General features: G+C 47.3%; 1 protein-coding gene across 3 annotated transcripts in view; it reads right to left on the reverse strand.

Moving 5' to 3' along the window:
* Window positions 1-26,189, reverse strand: part of Cfap221 (cilia and flagella associated protein 221) — a 77,283-nt gene that overhangs the window by 7,307 nt on the left and 43,787 nt on the right. For 2 of the 3 annotated variants that reach the window (XM_015999382.3, XM_076547244.1), the window contains exons 12-21: window positions 23,992-24,079; window positions 21,979-22,068; window positions 18,575-18,673; window positions 16,590-16,695; window positions 12,353-12,480; window positions 9,997-10,077; window positions 8,554-8,661; window positions 8,107-8,238; window positions 6,850-7,008; window positions 4,804-4,895 (exon numbers count right to left, since the gene is read on the reverse strand). In XM_015999382.3, coding sequence (XP_015854868.1) covers window positions 4,804-4,895; window positions 6,850-7,008; window positions 8,107-8,238; window positions 8,554-8,661; window positions 9,997-10,077; window positions 12,353-12,480; window positions 16,590-16,695; window positions 18,575-18,673; window positions 21,979-22,068; window positions 23,992-24,079 — 1,083 coding nt within the window. Of the gene's footprint in view, window positions 1-4,803; window positions 4,896-5,975; window positions 7,009-8,106; window positions 8,239-8,553; window positions 8,662-9,996; window positions 10,078-12,352; window positions 12,481-16,589; window positions 16,696-18,574; window positions 18,674-21,978; window positions 22,069-23,991; window positions 24,080-26,189 lie in introns of all 3 variants that reach the window. The other variant, XR_013043196.1, reaches the window with a different exon arrangement.

Below are 26,189 nucleotides of genomic sequence, written 5' to 3' on the forward strand. Positions count from 1 at the left end.
GATTACAGATGTGTGCCACCTGGTCTAGTTTCCACACTGCTGGGGATGGAGCCCAAGGCTTTGTGTATGTTACACACGCACTCTATCAGCTTGTGTATATTGCACACACACTCTATCAGCTTGTGTATGTTACACACACACTCTATCAGCTTGTGTATGTTACACACACACTCTATCAGCTTATGTATGTTACACACACACTCTATCAGCTTGTGTATATTGCACACGCACTCTATCAGCTTGTGTATGTTACACACAAACTCTATGAGCTTGTGTATGTTACACACACACTCTATGAGCTTGTGTATGTTACACACACACTCTATCAGCTTGTGTATATTGCACACACACTATCAGCTTGTGTATGTTACACACACTCTATCAGCTTGTGTATATTGCACACGCACTCTATCAGCTTGTGTATGTTACACACACACTCTATCAGCTTGTGTACGTTACACACGCACTCTATCAGCTTGTGTATGTTACACACACTATCAGCTTGTGTATGTTACACACACACTCTATCAGCTTGTGTACGTTACACACGCACTCTATCAGCTTATGTATGTTACACACACACTCTATCAGCTTGTGTATATTGCACACACACTCTATCAGCTTGTGTATGTTACACACACTCTATCAGCTTGTGTATATTGCACACGCACTCTATCAGCTTGTGTATGTTACACACACACTCTATCAGCTTGTGTACGTTACACACGCACTCTATCAGCTTGTGTATGTTACACACACTATCAGCTTGTGTATGTTACACACACACTCTATCAGCTTGTGTACGTTACACACGCACTCTATCAGCTTATGTATGTTACACACACACTCTATCAGCTTGTGTATATTGCACACACACTCTATCAGCTTGTGTATGTTACACACACTCTATCAGCTTGTGTATATTGCACACGCACTCTATCAGCTTGTGTATGTTACACACACACTCTATCAGCTTGTGTACGTTACACACGCACTCTATCAGCTTGTGTATGTTACACACACTATCAGCTTGTGTATATTGCACACGCACTCTATCAGCTTATGTATGTTACACACACACTCTATCAGCTTATGCATGTCACACACGCACTCTATCAGCTTGTGTATGCTACACACGCACTCTATCAGCTTGTGTATGTTGCACACGCACTCTATCAGCTTGTGTATGTTACACACTCTATCAGCTTGTGTATGTTACACATACACCCTATCAGCTTGTGTATGTTACACACGCACCCTATCAGCTTGTGTACATTGCACACGCACTCTATCAGCTTGTGTATGTTACACACACACTCTATCAGCTTGTGTATGTTACACACACACTCTATCAGCTTATGTATGTTACACACGCACTCTATCAGCTTGTGTATGTTACACATACACTCTATCAGCTTGTGTATATTGCACACGCACTCTATCAGCTTGTGTATGTTACACACACACTCTATCAGCTTGTGTATGTTACACACACACCCTATCAGCTTGTGTATGTTACACACACACTCTATCAGCTTGTGTATATTGCACACGCACTCTATCAGCTTGTGTATGTTACACACACACCCTATCAGCTTATGTATGTTACACACACACTCTATCAGCTTGTGTATGTTACACACACACTCTATCAGCTTGTGTATGTTACACACACACTCTATCAGCTTATGTATGTTACACACACTCTATCAGCTTGTGTATGTTACACACACACTCTATCAGCTTGTGTATGTTACACACGCACTCTATCAGCTTGTGTATGTTACACACACACTCTATCAGCTTATGTATGTTACACACACACTCTATCAGCTTATGTATGTTACACACACTCTATCAGCTTGTGTATGTTACACACACACTCTATCAGCTTGTGTATGTTACACACACTATCAGCTTGTGTATATTGCACACGCACTCTATCAGCTTATGTATGTTACACACACACTCTATCAGCTTATGCATGTCACACACGCACTCTATCAGCTTGTGTATGCTACACACGCACTCTATCAGCTTGTGTATGTTGCACACGCACTCTATCAGCTTGTGTATGTTACACACTCTATCAGCTTGTGTATGTTACACATACACCCTATCAGCTTGTGTATGTTACACACGCACCCTATCAGCTTGTGTACATTGCACACGCACTCTATCAGCTTGTGTATGTTACACACACACTCTATCAGCTTGTGTATGTTACACACACACTCTATCAGCTTATGTATGTTACACACGCACTCTATCAGCTTGTGTATGTTACACATACACTCTATCAGCTTGTGTATATTGCACACGCACTCTATCAGCTTGTGTATGTTACACACACACTCTATCAGCTTGTGTATGTTACACACACACCCTATCAGCTTGTGTATGTTACACACACACTCTATCAGCTTATGTATGTTACACACACTCTATCAGCTTGTGTATGTTACACACACACTCTATCAGCTTGTGTATGTTACACACACACCCTATCAGCTTATGTATGTTACACACACACTCTATCAGCTTGTGTATGTTACACACACACTCTATCAGCTTGTGTATGTTACACACACACTCTATCAGCTTATGTATGTTACACACACTCTATCAGCTTGTGTATGTTACACACACACTCTATCAGCTTGTGTATGTTACACACGCACTCTATCAGCTTGTGTATGTTACACACGCACTCTATCAGCTTGTGTATGTTACACACACACTCTATCAGCTTATGTATGTTACACACACACTCTATCAGCTTATGTATGTTACACACACTCTATCAGCTTGTGTATGTTACACACACACTCTATCAGCTTGTGTATGTTACACACACACTCTATCAGCTTGTGTACATTACACACGCACTCTATCAGCTGAGCTGCACCCTGCCCAGGCCCTGCTCCTGAATTTTGAGCTTTTATGCAATGGTAGTTTACATTGGAACAAACTGGCCGGACAGAGCATTCAGGCACAGAAACTGAGGCAAAAAGTCATGGCAGGAGGTTGTCATTGATGTGGCCTTTATGTTTAATGCATGGCTATTTGGGGCGAAGCCCCCTCCCGACTTCCCATTAAAAGGCCAGCCTTGGGAGATGTTTACAAGGACATTGCTTTGGAAAAACGAACTGGCTAATATTTAATACTTGGAATCCATGTATGTTAAAAGTGGGTGCACCGGAGTCCAGACACAACCCAGACCCAGCAAAGTCCAGTTTGCTGATTACATGCATCTCCCCCCCCACCCCCCACCCCCCCACTGCAGGGGCAAGAGCTTTATTTACTACTGAGTTATGCACCAGTCTTTATCAGGTTTTTCTGTGAGCACGCCTGTGTGTGTATGGGAGGAGTTCTTGATTGTTAGTCGATGTAGGAAGACCCCGCCCATTGCGGGTGGCACCATTCCATAGGCAGCAGGTCTTGGACTGCTTAAGAGGAGAAAGCCGGCCGAGAACAGGCAAGCAAGGACTCTGTCTCTGGGGAAGTGACAGTAGAGTTTCTGCCATGACTCCCCTGCGATGACGGACTGGAACCTGGAACCCAACAAACCCTTTCTTCCCTGAGCCGATTTTTGTCGGGGTGTTTTGTCACAGCAACAGAGAAACGAGAAAATGGGTCAATTTGAAAGCATTCCAGTCTTCCTGCAAAATGAGGGGTTGGGGGCCGATGCTGCCCTCTAGTGGCGAGACAGTGATTGCGCAGTTTTGTGAGCTCTGGAAAGTAGAGATCCTAAAGGCTTCTTTATACAGCCATTTGCCACGGCCCAGAGGAGTTGTCCTCACGGCCCTGGAGGGAGGTACTGCGTAAGGGCCGGGGTGGGATGCGAGGGATGAATCAAGACAGTGTTTGCCGTGCAAGCTTGCACACCCGAGTTTGATCCCAAGAACCTGAGCTCTACCCCCAGAACACACTTAAGAAATCGGGGTTTGGTGGTGAACACCTGCAATCCCAGAGTGGAAGAAGCAGAGTCAGGCGGCTCCCTTGGCCTCATTCACGGCTGGCGACCCCAGTGAATCGGCTAGCTCCAGGTGCTGATGAAAGACCTTACTTCAAAAACAACATCCCCCGCAAAACTTGCAGTTTCTGAGGAAGAACACTCAAGATTGTCTTCTGGCCTCTATAAGCATGTGCACACATGGACATGTGTACCTGCACACAGGCACACACACACACACACACACACACATACACACACACACGCGAATACACACACACACACACACACGTGCATGCATGCATGAACCATGCATATTTCAAAAGGAAATAGTCTTCAAAAAGAAAACATAGACCATGAATATTTCAGCAGAATTATATGATCAGTTAGTTCTCTGCCTGTGCTGAAACTCTGCCAATTAGCTAGCATTGCATTAATTTTAAAAAGTGTGTGTGTGTGTGTGTGTGTGTGTGTGTGTGTGTGTGTGTGTTTTAATCTTGCTTGGTTTTGGTTTTTCCAAGACAGGGTTTTTCTGTTCAGCCTTGGCCGTCCTGGAACTCACTCTATAGATCAGGCTGGCCCTTTACTCACAGAGATCCACCAGCCTCTGCCTCCTGAGTGCTGGGGTTAAAGGCGTGCACCACCACTGCCCAGCTAAAAAGTGTGTCTGGATTAAGATAAAATCAAACTCTGAAAATCAGCGATCTACTATCATAGCTCCTTGGCAAGCCAGCCCTCCCTTATGTTTGAAAGTGTGCCTTGTCACGGTTGGCCTTTCACACCTGGTCCCCCAGCCTCTGTGATCTACAGTGCAAAGGTCCCGGGAGGCCAGCAGTTTCCCTGCTTACCTCTGAGTGGTTTCCATCTTAGAGGGGTCAGAGAAGGAGGAGAAGACCAGGGGCTGGAACCTCTTCCAGTTCATGATCCCAGGAATGATATCCTGTGACGAAAGTTGGGGCAGGGGCAGGACATGAAGAGAAAGCACTAGGTGGTTGCAAGAGTTCATGTTGACAGTGTCTAGAGCCACCTAAGGGACAAACAAACCTCTGGGACGTCTCTGAGGATTTTTAAACATTGGATTAATTGAGGTGGAAAGACCCACCCGAAATGTGGGCAGAACCATCCCACGGTCTGGCGTCCGGGACTGAACACAGAGGAGGAAGCGAGCTGAGCGCCAGCATCCATCTCTCTGCTCCTGACTGTGACAGCCACGTGACCCGCTGCCCCACGCTCCTGCACCGTGCCTCCCTTCCTTAAGTTGTGTTTGCCACATGTTTTGTCAGAGGACCAAGAAGAGTAACTAACGCAGTGGGCAAATGTCTCAGAGGACCTTCGCTTCATTCAGCCGGCTGTCCTACAGTCACAATGGGTTAGATCTAAACTTCATTCAGCTTGACTGACTTCCGCTAACGCACAGACAGTTGCTCCAGTACAGGGTATGTGGTGGAGACCGAGGGCAGATGTAGTCTCCCAGCCTGTCTGGACGGCTGTGGAAGTGACGTTGATGCAATATCCAAAGAGGATGGACAGCACTCAGGCAGGGAGGCCGGGCAGCGGGATGCGCTGGCAGAATTAGGAGGTCACCAGCAGTTCAGCTAAGAGCAGGGAAGACGATAGGGATGGTGCCTGTGGCTGGAGGGGCGGCAGGTCACCAAGGGACTTGAGGGCCAGGCCGGTGGAGCTGCTCTGTGGGCAATGGATACATCCTGAGGATGTGTGTGTGTGTGTGTGTGTGTGTGTGTGTGTGAGAGAGAGAGAGAGAGAGAGAGAGAGAGAGAGAGATGGCAGAGGCCAGTGTCTCTGTCTTCCTCAATTAAGAGATAGCATCTCTTGGGGAACCTGGAGGTTGCAGTTTCTGCTAGACTGGCTAGTCAATAACCTCCAGGGATCCATCTGTTTCCATATCCCCGGTGTTGGGATTACATGTCTATGCCACCATGCTTGGATTTATGTGGGCACTGGAGATCTGAACTCCGCTCCTCACGCTTGTGGGGTTTAGCCATTCCCACAGTCCCCTCACCCACTGAGGTGTTTCCAGATGATCAGAAACTTCCTGTGGCAGCCTGGAGGTTGTGGTAGTGGTGAATCACCATGGAGATGAGAGGGGATCCTCAGTCATGTAAGAGTTAGGCTGGTGTGGGACATGGGAATGTTCCAGAGCTGGTAGGTCAAGGATGGTGTGAGTTCTGTACCTCGGAACACAGGGGCAAGTGGTTGATGTCTGTATACCTAGAGGGTCCAAAGTTAAGAGGAGGCCAGAGCCCAGAGTCATGGTACCACATGATTGTTTTCATGTGGTTGAAAAAGTAATAAGTAAATCATTTCTCCCTTGCGGTCAAAAGGAGTGTTGGGAAAGGGGGAGCAGACGGCAGAAGGTGGGTAGAGGCGGACAGTGGTCGTGCTGAGAATGATCCTGTGTCCTTCACAGCTGGCAGTGTGAGGACTGTGCTCACCATTCTTGGTCCACGGCTAAGGCTACGGGCCCTCTTTTTGTTGTTGTTTAAATGGCATCTATTTACTTTTAAACATGCATGTACACGTGTGTATGTGTGTGCATATCTGCATGTGTGCACGTGCATGTGCATGAGTGTGTGAATGTGTGTGCATGCTTGTGCTTGTGTGTGTTGTGTGCCTGTGTGTGTTTGTATGTGTGTGCACAAGCTACCAGAGGCGACACGCACAAGTCAGTGCTCTCCTGGATCTCCTTCCGTCATGTGGGTCCCAGGGATTGAACTCAGACCGTCTGACTTGGTGGCAACACCTTTACTCACTGAACCACCTTGCCAGCCCGGTCTTCTTGTTCTCGGTCCCCGTTGGTGCCCTCTCTCCCTGTCCCTTGCCCCTCCCCACAGCCCAAGGCCATCTCTGCCAAGGGAGCCTGGTGCTGACGTTACCGTATGATGGAGAAACTGCTTTTGGGTGAGAGGAATGCTGGACCCGATGTGGGTCTCATGGGTGAACTTGTACTTGGGGTGAGAGCACAGATGGTAATCTATCAGAGTTTCTGCGTAGGTCAGAGGGTGCTTCACGGAGAACAGTCCTGGGCTGGGATTCTGTGGGCGAGAGGGAGACCAGATTGATGGTGTTTACCTGTCTCCGTACCAGGCCCGGGACAGGCGTCAGCGAGCTCTCTGTGGCTCCCACTAGCACTAACAATGGGGATGCATGTCAGCTCTTCTAGCAAACTGGGCACAGGAGCAGAGCCTCAAGTTGGCCTGTCTTTCCAGCATCACCATCTTCATGTGAGCATTTGCTGGCTTAAGGCCTTCCTTAGATGCTGTTTAGATTTGCTGACCTCACGAGGAAAAAAAAATGTCACTGGAATTACAGTTTGAAACTGCTTCTAGTCATGATCAATGAGGGGGTTTTTAAATAAGCCAACTGGATTTAAGAGCAAATCCATTTCTGGGTCTGCCGTGGTTCCTTTTCCTGTTGTGATAAAATACTCCAACAAAAGCAGCTTATTGAGAAAGGATTCGTTTTGGCTCCCAGTCCAGCATGGTGGGGAAGTTGGGGCGGTGGGAGCTGAAGCCGTTTGCCATATCGTATCATCCAGAATCAGAAGGCAGAGGGTGATGAGTGCTCGGCTGGCTTGAAGTGCAAAGAGAAAACATTCCAGGGCTGGGGATGTAGCTGTTAGCAGAGCACTTGCCTAGCACACATCAAACCCCCATTCAATCCCCAGCACCACATAAAGATGGATGTGGTGCTGCATACCAGTAACCCTAGTACTTGGGAGGCAGACGCAGGAGGGTTATAAGTTCGAGGTCATTCTTGGCTCCACAGTGAGTGTGAGGCCATCCTAGGCTATGGGACACTGTTTAAAAAAGATGGGTCTGGAATAAGGCTTAGGGGCTAAGAGTGCTTCTTGCTTTATCATGAAGACTGGAGTTCAAACCCCAGTGTCCATATTGGATGGCTCACAAATACTGTAACTCCACCTCCAAGGGGTCTGATACCCTTTCTGGTCCCCACCCCCTGGCATACATACAAATAAATAACAAAAGTAAACACAGATATTTAGTAAAGAAAGATTTAATTAAAAAACTAAAAAGAGAAAACTTATTTCTAACACATACTTCCATTTTCATGCAGGATAATTGCTGAAATAAAGGGACACAGAACACAGGCATCTGCCGACTGGTACTTACGAAAATATACAGCGGCTCATATTCCACAGACATGGCTAAGCCCTCTGGTGCCTTCATACTCAAGATGGAGGGCTTGGCTGAGAGCTGTGTGGTGTCCTGCTCGGGTAGAGTTATGATGGTGGTGACCTCATCCTGTGTAAAGACCAAAAATGACTTGTTAGTTATTATTAGTCGTATTTTCTTCTTAAAGAGTTATTTATTTTACTTTACATGCATGAATGTTTGCTTGCCTGCATGTGCGCCGTGTGCATGCCTGTTGGATCCCATGAAGCTGAGATTATAGATGGCTGCAAGCCATCACATGGATGGTGGGAATTGAACCTGGGTTCTCTTTAAGAGCAACAAATGCTTTTAATTGCTTATCCATCCCTTCAGCTCAATGAGCTGTCATTCTTAGTGGAGGAACATGAGTAGTAAGAGCAGTTCTTGAAGTTGCAGATGCATTACCTCAGCACCTTGTTTCAGGGGTCGAGCAAGCTTCTGAAGTCTATAATTTGTTGAGGACTTGTTGACAGAAAATGGTTGATATCCCTTGATTTTGTATAACTGAGGAACCTGAAATTGAAAGAAGACAGCAGATTGGCAACACTTAAGAGCCTGCTTTGTGCAGCTACTTCCTTCAAATGGAAACATTCCTTCTTGGAGGAAAGCCCCACTGAGGCTCAGGTAGTGAATGAAACTCACAAGTCTCAAGTAGTCCCTGAAATTTACAAGATTCACAAAAACCTCTTTGTCCAAGGTTAACAATTTCTGGGGAGAGGAGCCTCTCTGATTAGCTGAGCTGCCTGAAAATTGTCCATGGTGCTTCAGAGATGCAGCTTTAGTGAATCCTCACCCATGACAATGTGGGGATTCAGTGATGTAGCTGCCTTTGAGTCATCCATGCTCCTATACGAATCCCCTCACCCATGCACCTGTAAGCAATCCCAATAAACATTCTGGATCATTAAACTAGACTGGGGAAAATAATTTCTTTGGTCTGATATCAGTGCTTTATCTAGGGTGAATAGATATTTGTAGTTCCTTTAAAAAAAAAGGCTCACAAGAACCCATTACTGTTTGGTAGGATTAATGTCTCAACAAAGGCTGCCTAACAGGGCCAGTCCTGAGCCTCATTCTGAGTCTGGGCACATGTCAGTATTCAAATTATTTTCTCATGCCAGATAGCTTCACTGGAGACATACATAAATGTATTTTTACTTTCAAAAGCACAAGTGGTCCCACACTTCAAGAACTAGTCAGGATGCCTTTAATCCCAGCTCTTGGGAGGCAGAGGCAAGTGGATCTCAGAGTTCAAGGCCAGCCTGGTCTACCAAGTGAGTTACAAGACAGTCAGGACCACACAGACAAACCCTGTTTCAAAAACCAAAAGAGAAAGAAAGAAAAAAGAAAAGAAAGGCTGACTAACTTGTGTCCTGAGTAGAGCCGCAGTTTCCTATATGTGTAATATATACTGTACCCACAGGAAAAATCAGTTTCCATATTTATGTTAGAAAGAACCTGAGGAGTGCTCAGCACACCATCAAATGATAGAGAAAACTACAGTGTGCCATTCTATATCAGCTAGAATTGAGTGATACCAACGAAATAATGCAATTCAAATTCAAGCATATTTTGCTCACTTGGTAAGGAACCTGAGGGCCAGTGAGATGGCGCAGTGTGTTAAGGTCCTTGTCATCAGGACTGATGGTCAGAGTTCAACTCTAGGATTCTCACTGCAGAAGGAGAGAACCAACCCCCAAAAGTTGTTCTCTGACTTTCACACAGGCACTGTGGCACGTGTGCCTCCTCAGTAATAGACAGATGATAGACGGACAGGAAGACAGATGACAGACAGACAGATGACAGCTATAAGCAACCAGGATAACTTATGTTCTACGCAGGTCTCACCTTCAAAGTGAAGTAGGGATAACTGTGCTTGACTTGAACATCGGAAGGCTTGATGGGGACCAGTCCAAGGCCATCGAGAGCCTACATGGGGAAATGAAAAGAAAGCTATAAAAGGACAGATGACATCTCTGTGGGTTTTCATTATGTTTTCAAACATTGCCTGAAGAGTTCTATGCTCAAAACAGCTCTTCCTGTGACCACAGTTGCTACCTTAGCTGTGGGCACAAAGGCGGCCCTCCCCAAAGCTCTTTGTGTCTGAATCTTATGGACTGTCATGGAGACTGCAACATGTCCTTCTGTGATGGTTAATCCTGGTTGTCAACTTGACTGGACCTTGGAATCAACTAAGAGATAAGCTGCTGGGCACATCTGTGACGGGGTTTCTTGATCAGGTTATTTGAAGTTGGAAGTCGTGCCCTGAGTGTGGGTGGCTCCACCCAGTGTCAGCCAGACAGAAGGTCTGAGGGGAAGCTTTGATGTTTTGCCTCATTGCCTGGGTGTCTCCCCAGGAAGCTCATCTCCTCTGTTTCTGCCACTGCTGTTACATTCCTGTGCTGAGATCAGAACTCAGCTTCTCTGGGTTTCCACTGTGGATTGAGGACCAGTGGCTCTCCAGGAATCCTCTAGGTCTTCAGTGGCAGGCTGGGACTGCTGATGCATGCAGCCTGTGGATCAAGTAGCTACCAGGTCCTCAGCCCCTCCAGTATAAGATAGCCACTGTTAGACTACCCCGGTCATATGGTGTAGACAAATCGAATAATCTTCTCTCAGTATATATATACATTCTATCAGCTCCTCAGACTTGACAGACTTAGCTCATGAACCCTTGGAAGTCAGCAACTGGTGAGGTCAGCCCTCCTCAGGAGTCCCCTTGTCTGAGGGAGCGCCTCACAACCTTCTGGTCTACCTCCTAGGACAGTTTGAAGTCAAAGTTCAAAGGTTAGCTCCTCTCAACCTGTGGGAGCTTCAGAGCTCCTCATGGGCTCAGCTGAGTGCTTTGCCAAGGAGCATCATGGTCCCACCTCTCTAGTGAGGCCCTGCCTCTGTGCTGGCCTTCCGTAGGTGCTGGTCCCCAGAGAGCTTCCTGCATAGCCCATCTGTCTCAGACACCCAGGGATCCTGGGGCAGGGCCTGGTACACTCCAGTACCCAACAAATGTCAGACCAGGGTGTGCTGGGCCGCTAATGCGCCATCATTTGAAAGAGATGTCTCAATTCCAAATTTGCTGCATGTTTTTTTTAAAAATGTGCGTCTTAGACTTGATGAAGTCTGGTACCCAAAGCCCTTAAGATGTGACTTGTGGGAAGTGCCATGTAAGGGTTAATTAACTATGATCATTATTACTATGGCATATTATTACTATGTGTGTGCTGATATGTGTGCAGCTCATGTATGTGCAGGTAGGTGTATGTGTATACACATGTATGTGGAGGACAGAGAACAGTTTGGCTGTGTTGTGACAGTTTATTTTTAACGTTACTGTGTGTGCCTGTGGGAGTGTGTGACATGTATGTGTGGGTGCTGTCTGAGTCCCCAGGAGGACACTGGATTCCCCATAACTGGAGTTATCGACGGTCGTGAGCTACCGTGCATGGGTGCTGGGAACCAAACTTGGATCCTCTGGAAGAGCAGCCAGGGCGGAGCCATCTTTCCTGCCCTCTGCTCTGTTTTGTGACACAAGATCTTTCCTTTCCTCTGGAACTCACCGTTCAGCTACACTGGCTGACCGGTGAGCCCCAAGGACCGACCTGTCTATGCCTCCCCAGCACTGAGGTTACACATGCTACCACGCTGGTTTTTTTTCTTTTTTTTAACCTGGGTTCTGGAGATCAATGTCAGGTTTTTGTGTTTAACTGACGTATATTCCCTGACCAATTAACTATTATTCTTTATAATGAAGCACCATGCTCATAAGGGAAGAGGAGATGGGGGTGGCAATGTGGGATTTCCCAGGCTGATGGGTTGGCTTGCCTGATTCTGGGCCACATGCCCTCCTTAGCAGACTGGGCCCTGACCGAAGCGGCCATTATCTCGGCCTTCCATTTGCCAGGCTGGGAGGCTCATGTGTGCACTGAGCTTCTCTCAGTTCCCACTCCTCTCCGCCCAGTGCCCATGCCAGGCTTCAGACTGGGAATCAGCTCAAGTCAGCAGGAAGCTCCTCCAGGTACCCATGGATACAGAAGGCAGGGCAGATAGGGCAGTGGATGCTCCCTGTTTCCTACTGCTCGTAATTCCCGAAGCACGAGTCTCCTTCAGAGCCTCTCAGAGGAGGTGGACGGACTGAGAGCTGGCTTGTCTGGCAATCCGCCCGTACCCATGTGATCCCATCTGCTGCCCTTACAGAGGAGACACCCACCAGCTCGTTGTAGCTCTGGGAGTCGGATGGGAAGGCGAAGGGCAGCACTTCCTCAGGCTGCAGCGAGAACGGACAGGGGCACTCCTCCTGACTCAGGTGGGCCCATGGGTATCTGTAGGGAGTCTCAGCTAGGGGAAGACAAACATTTCTGTGTGAAACCAGCATCTTTGGCTGTCTACTTACCAAATACCATTTGCAACAGAGCATTCGTGTTTACATTCTTCAGTGGTGTGGTGACTGATATGCCACGATCCCACAAACAGCCCTAGTTAAATGTATTGGGTCACCAAACACACACCCACACCCACACACCCCCACACACCCCTCATAACATATGCAACACACACAAGATATGCAACATACACACACAACAAGATATGCAATACATACAACACATGCCAAACACACACACATAACATATATACACACACATATACACACAACATACCACACACACACATACATATACATACAATATCCCTACAGTGTTACATGCACACACATAAAACATACCACACACAACACACAGCATATAACACATAACATACACACACAGCACACACCTCTCTCACACACATAGGACACACCACTATTGCACACACAGCACACCCACACAGAAAGACAGACAGACAGACAGACACACACACACACACACACACACACACACACACACACACACACGAAGGCAGAGGAGCGATCTACAGAAGTAGGGGAGAAAGGAGAAAACGATGGCTATGGGGTGAATACGAATGATTAAAAGACATATACATGGATGAAAATGTCATTCTGAAAATCATTACTATGATAATATATGCTTATGTAGACTTTAGAGAGAATATTCAAATTTATGCATGCTCAAGCATGTTTGCATACATATACATGCATGGCATATACATCTATTGTCAGTTTACTTGCATTTGTTCCCTTTTTCCCTCTCTCTCATTTTGCGACAGGGTCTCATATGGCCCAGCCTGGCCTCGAATTCACTGTAGCTGAGGATGACCTTGAACTTCTGGCCCTCCTGCATCCATCTCCCAAATGCTGGGATCACAGGTATGTGTTGTCAAGCTACATTTATGGGATGCTAGGAATGAAACCCAGGGCCTCGAGAATGTTAGGCAAATACTCTGCTAACTGAGCAACATTCTCAGTCTTTTTTCCCTTTATATTTATTTATTTGTGATTTTCTTTTTCGAGACAGGGTTTCTCTGTGTAGCCCTGGCTGTCCTGGATCTCATTCTGTAGACCAGGCTGGCTTCAAACTCAGGCATTCGCATGTCTCTGCCTGCAGAGTGCTGGGATTAAAGGTGTGTGCCACCACTGTTAGTTTTAAATTTTTTATTTCATTTTTGTTTATTAAGTTACAGTTCTCTTAAAATTTAATTTTATTTTTAAAAGATTTTATTGTTATTTTTAATTATGGGTTTGTGTAGATGAGTGCAGTCCCCAGAGACGCCAGAAGAGGGCGTTAGAATCCCTGGAGTTAGAGTTACAGGTGATTGTGAGCACTGGGGACCACACTCTGGTCCTCTGAGAGAGCAGCAAACTGAGCCACCTCTCCAGTCCCAGAGACCAAATTCCTTCTTTAACAAAGAAAAAGTTGAATTCTAGAGAGCTTTTGTAGATAACTGAAGAGGCCTAACTTAACATCAGCTATGACAGGCTGCAGACTAACAATACTGGGACTTGGCTTCACCATTGCAATAACCAGGAAAAGCCACAAACTTTACCCTGTGGGAGACCAATCAGAATTGAGACAAACAAGTACTAGATGCTCCAGAACGTTAAGGACAGCTTACATCATCTGTATATAGGTTGCCAATTTCCTTGGATCAACGCCAGTACCAATCTCTGTTTGACAAGACTTCTGTTACCTCACTCCTGCCCAATCAGGAGTCCAAACCCCATCTGAATCTGGAATTCCCCTACATCCCCATCCTTTACTCCTTAAAATCCCTGCCTCAGCTGAGCTCAACACTTTCCCTGATCCAACAGCTGTGTCAGAAGGGACGGGAAGCCCAAGCTTGAGCTTGTGATGAAGGCTCTTTGTGTTTGCGTATGAATTTGGACTCCTGGTGGTCTCTGGGGGACTCTTGACCCGGGTGTAACAATAACCATGTGTGATTTTCATGTGAAGTTTACTGTTTCGTTGGTAAAACACTTCCCTTGTTAGGAACGTCAATATTAGAAATAAATACTACAGGAGGAATAAAAGTAATCAAAATGCTGCAAAGCATTGTGGGAGAGAAGCAAGGTAGTCTTGGTGGGGGGGTGCCTTATTGCTTGGGGAGGTGGGGGAGTGATAGAGGCGGGCCTGGAGGAATGTGGGCTGGCACAGCTGCCTGTGTTCCTTCGTGTGAACTCAGGCTGGGAGAAAACTATGACACGACTTTTGGGTTCTTGGAAGCAGCTTGTGGATCAGAGGGTCAGAATGAATCGATCTCTTTCTCTCTCCTTTAACTTCCTTCCTTCTCGATTGAGATGTGCATGTCTATGTTCAAATGCTGCACACGTATGTGCAAGTATGTAGCATGTGGGTGTCTGCATGTGGAGGCCATAGGAGAACCTTTACTCTTGTTCCTTGGATGCAGTCCACTTTACTTTTTAAGACAGCCTACAACTTGCAAGGTAGACTAGGCTGGCCAGCCAGCCAGCTGCAGGGCTCCTGTCTCTACCTTCTCCGTGCTGGGATTACAAGCATGTGCCACCATGGCTGGCTTTTTCTGTGTGGGTTCTGGGGATCAAATCCAGGTCCTCACACTCACATGCCAAGACCTTTAGTGACTGAACTGTGTCTCCAGCCCTGATAACTCAGAATTTCCTGAAACAATAGACAGTATGTGGCTTAAAGCTTAGTGTGTAAATGCTAGGTTGAGTATACACGAGATTCAGTCATTTAGTAACTATAAATTGCTGGGGGATGTCTTTCTGTACACTGTGAATGTATGTTGTTTCCATTGGTTAATAAACAGGCTGCTTTGGCCTATGGTAGGGCAGCATAGAGGCATGCAGGAAATCCAAGGAGAGAGACAGGAAAGAGAAAGGCGGAATGGAGAAGATACCAGACTGCCATCCTAGGAACAACATGGAATGGGATGCAGGTAAAGCCACGGGACACGTGGTGATACATAGATTAATAGTTATGGGTTGAGTTAAACTATAAGAGCTAGATATCAAGAAGCTTGCTATTGGCCATACAATTTGTAAATAATATTAAGCCTCTGAATGATTATTTTATAAGTGGACTGTGGGGCGGGGCAGGACCGGAGAAACCTTCTGGCTACAATAAATGACAAGTATTCTCCTGTCTCTGCTGATGAGAGGCAGCAATGGGCAACAAGAGGTCAAGCTGAGGCCAGACTGCACAGGTGATACCACTCCGTCTAGGGTGGGCAGACCTTTGTGACTAACGGGGCAGGCGCTTGAGCCAAAGCTGTCATGGAGATCTGAGGTAGGTGTGGAAATAACTCCAGAGATATCCGTATCCCCACCCTCAAGGATGAGCAACCACACATGGTAATTCACACGTGGTGAGCTAGAAGATCTAAGTAAATTAGGGCTCCCGAAGTGGAGAGATGACTCTGTTTTTCCAGGCAGGCCTGATGACATCGCAGGGTCATCAGGTATAAAAGGTGAGAGGTAACAGTGACATGCGGGAGAGCCAGGAGCCAAGGGAAGCAGGCAGTTTTCAACAAGAGCCGCCAAGATGAAGAACTGCCATGCTGACACCTTGGTTTTTGACTCCAGATCTCCAGAAGCCGTGACATGTTTGTTCGTGTGCACACACATGTATGTTTGTGCAGATCACGTGGAGGTTGGAAGACCACCTTGGCTGTCAGTCCTCAGGCGCTTTCTACCTTTTGTTTGTGATAGGGTCTCCCACAGACCTGGAACTTCACCAAAGGCTGGGCTAGGTGGCCAGGGAGCTTCTGGGGACCTTGTCGACTCTGCCTCCCAACTCATCATCACTGGGACGACCATACCGCCTCTTCTGTGGTTTCCAGGGGCTGAACCTCAGGTCCCTACATTTCCCAAAGCAAGTGCTTTGCTTTCTGAACCATCATCCCATCCCTGACTTTGCGTCACTTGAAGCTGTGAAGTCAGTATTGGTTACTTTAATGGCAACAGGAAACTGATGTATAGAATTTGTGATGAGATTTGACTTCGCCAGAGCTGAGCTCATCGAGGAGAGACCTCTACGAGGCCATGGTCATCAGCATCACTCAGCTCTCCTTACCTTGTATTAGTGATTGCTTGGCTTTGTCGAGCCTTCTCTTTATGTCTTCTTTGTCCATGTCACGGATAGCCTCCAGCACAATGAGCATCCTTCGTTCAATCATGATCTGGAATTGGAAAGAACAGCTTCGGGTTAGGAGTTGATACCCGCTTCTCTTGGCTGTCCCAAGGTGAGCAGCTTCACGCCAGCAGACACTACCCACTGTGAGGCTCTCCTGCCACGGGCTCCAGTGTGATGGAGGGAGACCTGCGGAACTGAGCCAACACTTGCCTTCCCTTGGTCTACGGCGATTACTTCAGGGATTTTGTCACGGCAGCAGAAAGTTGAATAACACACCATGTCTTAGTCATTGCTCTCCCTTGCTTGAGGATGGCTTTGTCCCCTCGGGAAGCCACACTCAAGAGGAAGAGAGGTCTGCAGGTGGTATAAGATGCCGGAGGGGCTCAGCACACCCTTTGCGTCAAAGAACAGAAGGATTGCTCTTTTGAGGAGAGGTAGACCAGTTGTTCCAAAGCACAGGGGTGAGCCCTAAGGGGGCAGGGAAGTGTTCTGGTCAGTGAGGAGGAATGGGAATCCAGGTCCACAGCAGGGGATGATGTTCGTGGAAGAGGATGGGGACAGTGTAAAGGACAGAGGTGTGGCTGACTTTTACACAGGGCTAAGGATCCGGACCCCAGTCCTCATTCTTATGTGGTAAGTACTTTACTGCCTGAACCATCTGCCCAGCCCCATCAGACGCTCATTCACCCTGACAGTAGGAAGTCCCTGGAGGCTGTGGCTGTGCTTGATGGAGGACAGGTATGAAGGGGAGCCGCGGTTAGGAGGGGGACTCTGAGAGGAAAGCAGTGAGCCCAATGTCACCCCAGAAATCTCCCATTCTCCACTGAAACAATGCCATTGCTTTCGAGCCATTGTATGACCCCAGCAGCGCCTCTCCTGTGTGCACACCTTGGAGAGTGAAAAACCACGTTGAGTCTGACTTGGGTGTGAATGTTCATGGCAGCATTGCTCAGAATAGCCAAGTGGTTATATAATGAGAATTGCTGGGATACCCATCAGTGCGTGAACAAATAAAGAAAACCTGGTCTACCCCAACAGTGGAATATTACACAGTGATAAAAAAGGGTGACACGCCCGTTATGACACCACTGAACTTGAAGATGCAAGTGCAAGGAGCCAGTTACAAAAAGCCACATACTGTATGATTCCATTCACATGAAATGTCTGGAAAAGCCAAATCCATAGGGTTAGGATGCAGATTTAGTGGCTGCTTGGGGAAGAAGGGAGGGGGTAGGGACTGCTCCTTTCTGGGTAATAAAAATGTTCCGAAGTTAGCTAGCAGGCAAGGGTGTGGCTCAGTCTGAGGGGGCTTGCCTGGATTTCACAAAGCCCTGGCTTCTGTCCATAGCGTAAATCTGGTATGGTGGTGCACACCTGTAATCCCTACAATCAGGAAGTGGAGGCAGGAGGATCAGGAGTTCCTTGGCTACACGTGAGTTCAAGGTTCCCCTGGTTATAGACCCTGACCAAATACATAAAGAGGTAAATGTCACACACCAATGGTGACTGTCTAAATGTGACTACACTAAAACCTCACTGTCCCAGTTAGCTTTAACTCCATCCTAGCTGAGAAGGGAGTCTGATCTGGATTTCCCAGATCAGACCGTCTGTGGAATATTGTCTCGATTGTTAACTGATGTATGAAGACCCAGCCCACAGCTAAGTGCGAGCCTGAGCAAGCCAGCAAGCAGCGTTTCTCCACCGTTTCTGCTTCAGTTCCTGCCCCGATTCCCTTCACGATGGACTGTGACCTGGAAGTGTACACCTCTTCCAGGTTGCTTTTGGTCAGAATGCATTATCACCACAACAGAAAGGAAACTGGGATGCTTGCTCCATGGGACACTTTGCAGAGGCGATTTGATTCCCCCCCTGCTGACAACTAGACAATCAGAAGCTAAAGAAGGCAGTCTAGAGCCGAGAGTTACCCTGCGCGATGCCTGCTGGAACCGTCTTTGTGCCCGGAATCTGCTGAGCCACATGTTGTTAATAAGAGGATCAAAGTTAGGATGGAATTCCTGGACTTTCTGTGAATATAAAAACACAGGCACAGCTTACATTCAATGACAGACTCTTCGGCATGAGCATTTTATAAATGTGTTAGAGTTTGATCTCTGGCTGGGTGTGGTAATACATGAGTCTGTAATGCCAGCATTCAGGAGGCTGAGGCAGGAGCATCGTGAATTTGAGCTGAGACTATCAAAACAAGCAGAAACAGAGGGCAGCAAGGTCGCTTGGAGAGGAAAAGTGCTTGCCACCAAGCCGGATGACCTGAGCTCAGTCTCCGGAACTGCCATGTTGGTGCTGGAAATCCAACCTTGGTCTTCTGGGAGAAGAACAGACAGTGCTCTCACCACTGAGCCACCTCTTCAGCCCCCTGTAGCTAGAGTTTTCCTGCCTTGCCCACAGTCAGGACAAATCTTTGTCACCCGCCAGTCCCTCAGCCGCTCAGACCCAACCAAGTAAACACAGAGACTTATATTGCTTACAAACTGTATGGCCGTGGCAGGCTTCTTGCTAACTGTTCTTATAGCTTAAATTAATCCATTTCCACAAATCTATACCTTGCCACGTGGCTGGTGGCTTACCGGCGTCTTCACATGCTGCTGGCCATGGCGGCGGCTGCAGTGTCTCTCCGCCTCAGCCTTCCGCTTCCCAGAATTCTCCTCTCTCCTTGTCCCACCTACTTCCTGCCTGGCCACTGGCCAATCAGTGTTTTATTTATTGACCAATCAGAGCAATTTGACATACAGACCGTCCCACAGCACTTCCCCTTTCTTTTTTTTTTTAAAGGAAGGTTTTAACTTTTACACATCTCCAAAGTCAGCTTGGTATATTTGGGAATTTGGTCGTAGCTTCTCTTACTACTTCCTGCTGAAGGGGGGCGCTGTTTCTTATGGGGACACAAAGAAAATTTTAAGGATCATGGAGTAGTCTGTGAGGCTGTATCGTCTGAGCCAGTTGCCTTGAAACGATTCTGGATGTTGGATCATCTGGGCCATGGTGTCATCGGAGACCTTTCAGGTGGTCTTGGCTGGTCAAACCTGATGTATCTTAATCTGGAACAAATCCATAGCCTCTGGCTTTCTGTAGAAACAAAAGCAGAGCCTCCTTTCCAAAGCAACATATCCTTATAGCCAAATTTTGAAGTCAAGGTACCTTTAAAATACACATTTTGGCATAACTTAACAGCTTTTGCAATCAAATGTTTTTCTTCAGTTACAAATATCAAAGAGAACATAATCCAGATTCTCTGTGTGGTAGCCATCTTTATGTGGCTTATTTTTTTTTTCCGAGACAGGGTTTCTCTGTGTAGCTTTTTACCTTTCCTGGAACTCACTTGGTAGCCCAGGCTGGCCTCGAACTCACAGAGATCCACCTGGCTCTGCCTCCCGAGTGCTGGGATTAAAGGCGTGCTCCACCGCCGCCCGGCAATGGCTTATGTTTTATATTACCTTGAGCCTATTGCTTTAAACTGCAGCCTTTTAAGCCTGAAACGGTGCTGTGGCTGCTGGCTCCGCCCACTTCAGCTTCCCAACATGGCGGTGGTACGTTTTCCGCCATCTCTGGAAGCCATCGTGGGTCTATGCTTTTATCCAAGCAGCGTGTAGCCCAGAAACCTCTTTTTGTTTTGTACTAGCAAAGGCTAAATCCACCACGCAGCTTAATGTGCCACTTGCAGAGGCCTCATTCCCGCCATACTGCAGACCGAGCTCGTACGCTAGGAACCCGCCAGTAACTCAAACCGGCAGGCTGCCGCTCATTTGAGAGAGACAATTAGGAAGCTGTTTTTAGTTCCATTTTAGAATCTTTTCTCAGGTTTTAGGTAGAAACTTTTGCCAACACGTTGGGCGCCATTTGTAGCTAGAGTTTTCCTGCCTTGCCCACAGTCAGGACAAATCTTTGTCACCCGCCAGTCCCTCAGCCGCTCAGACCCAACCAAGTAAACACAGAGACTTATATTGCTTACAAACTGTATGGCCGTGGCAGGCTTCTTGCTAACTGTTCTTATAGCTTAAATTAATCCATTTCCACAAATCTATACCTTGCCACGTGGCTGGTGGCTTACCGGCGTCTTCACATGCTGCTGGCCATGGCGGCGGCTGCAGTGTCTCTCCGCCTCAGCCTTCCGCTTCCCAGAATTCTCCTCTCTCCTTGTCCCACCTACTTCCTGCCTGGCCACTGGCCAATCAGTGTTTTATTTATTGACCAATCAGAGCAATTTGACATACAGACCGTCCCACAGCAGCCCCCACTTCATTTTTTTGGGGGGGGGGGTGGACAGAGTGTCTTGCTGAAAGTAGAACTCACTAATTTGAATAGACTGGCTCTGTATCCCCAGTGCTGGGGCTAAAGGCACAGGCAACCATATCTGGCTTTTTATGTGGGTGCTGGGTTTGAACTCGGGTCTTCAAGCTTGCGTGGCCTGCACTTTACCAACCGAGCATCTTCCCAGACCATGATTATAAGTTTGGACATTTTCCTTGCAAATACATAGTATCCTAGTTAGCTTTAGTTTGTCATGGCCTACAGACATCTGAGAAGAGAGTCCCAGAGGAGGATTCATCTGGATCTGACTGCCCCGTGCCAGGTCTGGGGGTGGTGGTAGTGTTGGGGGTCCGGGAGCTTGTCTTGACTGTTAAGTGGTATGAGGGCCCAGCTCACCCTCGGCAGCACCACACCTTCGTAGGTGGTCCCAACTTGTTTAAGAAAGCTAAGTGTAAGCCTGCCTGTGAGCCAGCCAGCAAGTGTCCTCCATCGGTTCTGGGTCCTTCCTTGGCTGTGAAGTGAGTGTGTGGTCAGAGGTGATGCTGTGTGGAATGGCAGGCAGGCCTGCCTGGGAGCTCCTGCCTTTAGTCCCCTCAACAACAGAGTGTGATCCAGAGCTGTGAGCCAAATAAACCTTCACTCCTCCAAGCTGCCATTTTATATAAAGAATGTATTTGATTTTAAATCATGTGCCTGTATGTGGGTGTGTGCTCCTGTGAATGAGATGCCAGTGGTGTCCAGAAGGGGGCATCTAACACACTAGAGCTGGAGTTCCAGCAGGTTTTAGCTGTCTGACATGGATGTTGGGACCTAGACTTAGGTCCTTGGAGAGAGCAGCATGCACTCTTAACCACAGAGCCACCTCTCTAGGCTCCTGAAGTTACTTTTGGTCAGAATGGAAACGAAGACACCCAGTAAGACAGCACCCTGGGAATATAAGCACACTAAAAGCAATTGTTCCCTCCTAGTGAAGGGGTTTCTATAAAACTTGTTGGTGCCTTTGGGAATGAACAGTTAAAGAACTGGCACTTGATTAGATGCCAAGTGAAGGGAAGTTACTCACCTCCTCCAGCTCACGGACGACCCGCTTGTTGCTCTGCTCAGTCTCGAGTCGTTGAAACTCTTCCTCAAAAACAGGGTCGCCTCTTTTTTGCTAGATTTTTATATGAATAGACACATTAAAGTCAAAGACAAATGCATAAAACTTTCTCTTTAAAGCTTGTAGGAAGCAGGGCAATGGTAGCGCACCCCTTTAATCCTAACACTCGGGAGGCAGAGGCAGGTGGATCTCTGAGACCACCTGGTCTACAGATCAAGTTCCAGGACAGCCAGGACTACACAGAGAAATCCTGTCTTGGAAAAAAAAAAAACAAACAAAAACCACCACACACACAAAACCCAAAAACAAACAAAGAAAAAAAAAACAAAAAAAAATGAAGCTTGTAGGAACCAACTGGACAATGGGTTACCTGTGTCCTGCCATGGAGTACTGGCGGGTTAAAGTGTTCACTATTCTTACCGACATGGGGAGCTTTAACAGATACAAGGGTTTCATGTAGCCCAGGCTGGCCTCAAATTCACTATGTATTTGAGGATGACCCTGAACTTCTATCTCCTGCCTCCACCTCACAGAGTGCCCCAGGCTAGCTAGGAATCAGTCCCTCACAAAAGACAGGACTCTTTTTTTTGTAACTTGACTGCAGGTCCTGCAGTGTGGACTCTGTATAGGACAGCATATTGTAATGCCCCAAAGGCAAGAACGCCCAGAAGGTGGTAACTCCCGAAAGGCTGGCCACAGGGGCCTGAGAGGTGGCTTGGTTGCTAAGAGTGCTTGCTGGCCTTGCAGAGGAGCCTACATTGTGCTGAGTGGCTCACAACTGTCTGGAACTCCAGCTCCAGGGGAGCCGAAGCCCTCTTCCGGCCTCCACGGGCACCCCACTCACAGGTGCATATAATTACAAATAAACAACTCTTTAAAACAAGATTAACCATGTCCACATCCTTCCTACTCACTGAGATCCTGAAGTTCACACTACTAAGCTTTGCTGGTTTTTATTTTTTTGCAGGGCAGGTTGGGGGGGGGGAGTGTTGGGGGTGAACTGGGTTCCCTATAATTCATATGCCAGTGCCTGTAACACGAATTACTAAATCTGTCTTACAATAAAAAACCCAGAGCCAGATTTGGGGGTAAGTGCTGAAAGATCAGAGAGACAAAGGAACAAGCCACTGCCACATCTTACCTCTAGGACCCCTCAGCCTTAAAAGCCTCAATTCCCATCTCCTCACCCCTTACATACCTTTCTCAGCCCAGCCATATTTCCTTCTTAGTGCTGGGATTAAAGGTGTGTGCCACCACTGCCTGGCTCTGTTTCTCTCCTAGACTGAGTCAATCTCATTCCAGGGTGGCTTTGAACTCACAGAGATCCAGAGAGATCTCTGCCTGCCAAGCACTAGGATTAAAGGTGTGTGTCACCACTGTCTGGTCTCTATTTTTAATCTAGTGGCTTGTTCTGTTCTCTGATCTTCAGGAAAATTTTATTAGGGTACCTAGCGCCTTGTCACGTGACTATATTTGGCATTCAGCTCTGGGGTGGCTCCTGACAGCAGTTTGGGGCCTCTCTTCTTCATGCTCTGTGGACCACAGGACAGGTGCCTCACATCCGGAACCACAGCCTGGGTCTCAGTCATCTTTCTTTGAAGGTCTTGTTCTCTCTGCTAACTCTTGCTTTCTATTAAGATGGAACTCACTGTTGCTCTGGCTTCTGAATGTCCCCAGCAGACCCAACATAGGTCTCTTGTGTCATCTACAGACACCCTTGACTCATAATTAGCAATTTCTGTGTGATCAGGCCCCTGCCTTCACAGACCTATGCCAGGCCTCTCCTCCCCAGGCCCTTCTCTCAGGACTGAGCCTGGGCCTCACACACGCAAGGCGAGCGAGCGCTCTGACGTTCAGTGGTCGGTGGTCCCTCAGCTTTTCTGTGCGCGTTCTTTCTCCTGATTTGGCAATCGCGCATACAGCAGGAGTGAGAAAGACGTGGGAAATAAATGACAGTGAATTCGCAGCCATGCTGACCTTGTACTTGTCCTGTGCTTTCTGCCGTTCCTCGCTGAGCTCTTTTCTATACCTGAAAGTGGTGTGGTCACTACCAAGGTGCACCTGCCTGTGGAGACAAACAGAAACAAAAACACCCAACTTCCAGAAGCCATCAGCAAACACCGCCTCTGCAACGAGTGTATTAGCTATGTTTTATAACCAAGAAGGAAGGGGAGAAACTGGAAGGAGCCACCTCTGGGGTGAATAATCTGTCCCATAAAATGAAGCTTATCACAGGGTGTTGGTGCTGCAGGCCTTTAATCCCAATACTTAAGAGGCAGAGGCATGAGGATCCCTAATTCAGGCTAGCCTGGTCTACAGAGTGAGTTCCAGGATAGCCAGGGCTACCTAGAGAAACCTTGTCTTGAAAAACCAAAACCAAAAAAGAAGGAGGAGGAGGAGAAGATGAAATCAAGCTCATCTTCTAGTGATTCATGCTAAAACATTTATAAATTAATACAACAAGGACTCGAGAGATGGTTCATTCAGTAAAGTGTTGGCTTTGTAAGCAGGAGGACCCGGGGTCGATCCCCAGGAGTGGGCGCCTTGTACAAAAGGCAGAAGTGTGATATGCTCTTGTTATCCCAGTGCTGTGGAGCTACAGACAGATCCCAGGACAGCCAGGACAGCCTGCTCGGTGAGCTCCAGGCCAGCAAGACACCCCATCTCAGAAAACAAGGTTGGGGCTGGAGAGATGGCTCTTCCGGAGGACCGGGGTTCAGTACGTAGCCCCGACATGGCGGCTCACAAGGGACTGTAACTCCAGTACCAGGGGTCTGATGCCCTCTTCTGGCCTCCACTGGTACCACACATACACTGACAAACGTAGGCAAAACAGGATACACATAAAATAAAGTAAATGAGTCTTTGAAGCAAACAGTGTAAGGTGGATGGTACCTGAGGAGCAACACCTGAGGTTGACTTGTAGCTTGCACAAGCACACTCTCTTCCTCCCATTCTCTCTCTCTCTCTTTCTCTCTCTCTCTCTCTCTCTCTCTCTCTCTCTCTCTCTCTCTCTCTCTCTCACACACAGTCTCTTGCACTCATACACATTTATACATACACTCATTCTAATCACACACACTATCACACACACTCACTCTTCCAGACTCACATTCACACACACTCACACATTCTCTATTATACACACTCTCACACACATTCATTCACACTATCACATGCACACACACTCACACCATCTGTCTTTCTCACACAAACATACTTACACACTCACACTCTCTCACACACACATACACTCTCTCTCACACACACATACACACGCACGCACGCATGCATGCATGCATGCATGCATGCACACACATACCCCGAATGCTCAGCATCACTAGCAGTCGGGGCAATGCAGCTTTAAGCCATACAAAGCAACAGGTGTTTCTGAGGATGTAAAAAAGCTGCAGCTCTCCAGTGATGCTGATGAGAATGTAAACCCAAGCCAGTGGTTGAAATGTGGTGTGTCTACACAATGGAATATTATGCAGTCACAAAAGGTGTTGCAGTAGTCACAAATGCTGAGCTGTGGATGGAGCTTGCAGATGTTTTAGCTGACAGAAGCCTGCGACTAAACCTTGCACCATTGGCGAGTGCATTAATTTAGTATCTATTTTAAACTGTAAGTCAGAAGAAACTAAATGGACAGGTGGGATGGCTTAGCAGGAGGAGGGGCTTGCCACCAAGTCTGACATCCTGAGTTCAGTCTCTGGGACCTCCATGGTGAAAGGACAGTTGTCCCCTGGCCTCCACAGGTGTGCCTCAGTATGTATGCACCACATCCACAACAAACAAACAAACAAACAATGTTTTAAATTTAAATACATGATTTAAAAAAATCAAATGTGTCTCTAGAAAAAACAATGGGACATGTGCATTTTCAGCGACTCTTTTTTTTTTTTTTTTTTTTTTGGTTTTTCGAGACAGGGTTTCTCTGTGTAGCTTTGCGCCTTTCCTGGAACTCACTTGGTAGCCCAGGCTGGCCTCGAACTCACAGAGATCCACCTGGCTCTGCCTCCCAAGTGCTGGGATTAAAGGCGTGCGCCACCACCGCCCGGCCTCAGTGACTCTTACTGAAGCTGAACACACGGCCAGGCTCCTGGGGTTCTCTAGCTTCAACTGATATAAGAAGTCCATTTGACCCCAGAAGCACAAGAATGCTTCTCTCTGAG

The sequence above is a fragment of the Peromyscus maniculatus genome, chromosome 11 (genome assembly GCF_049852395.1).
Source record: "Peromyscus maniculatus bairdii isolate BWxNUB_F1_BW_parent chromosome 11, HU_Pman_BW_mat_3.1, whole genome shotgun sequence".
Taxonomy (NCBI): Eukaryota; Metazoa; Chordata; class Mammalia; order Rodentia; family Cricetidae; genus Peromyscus; species Peromyscus maniculatus.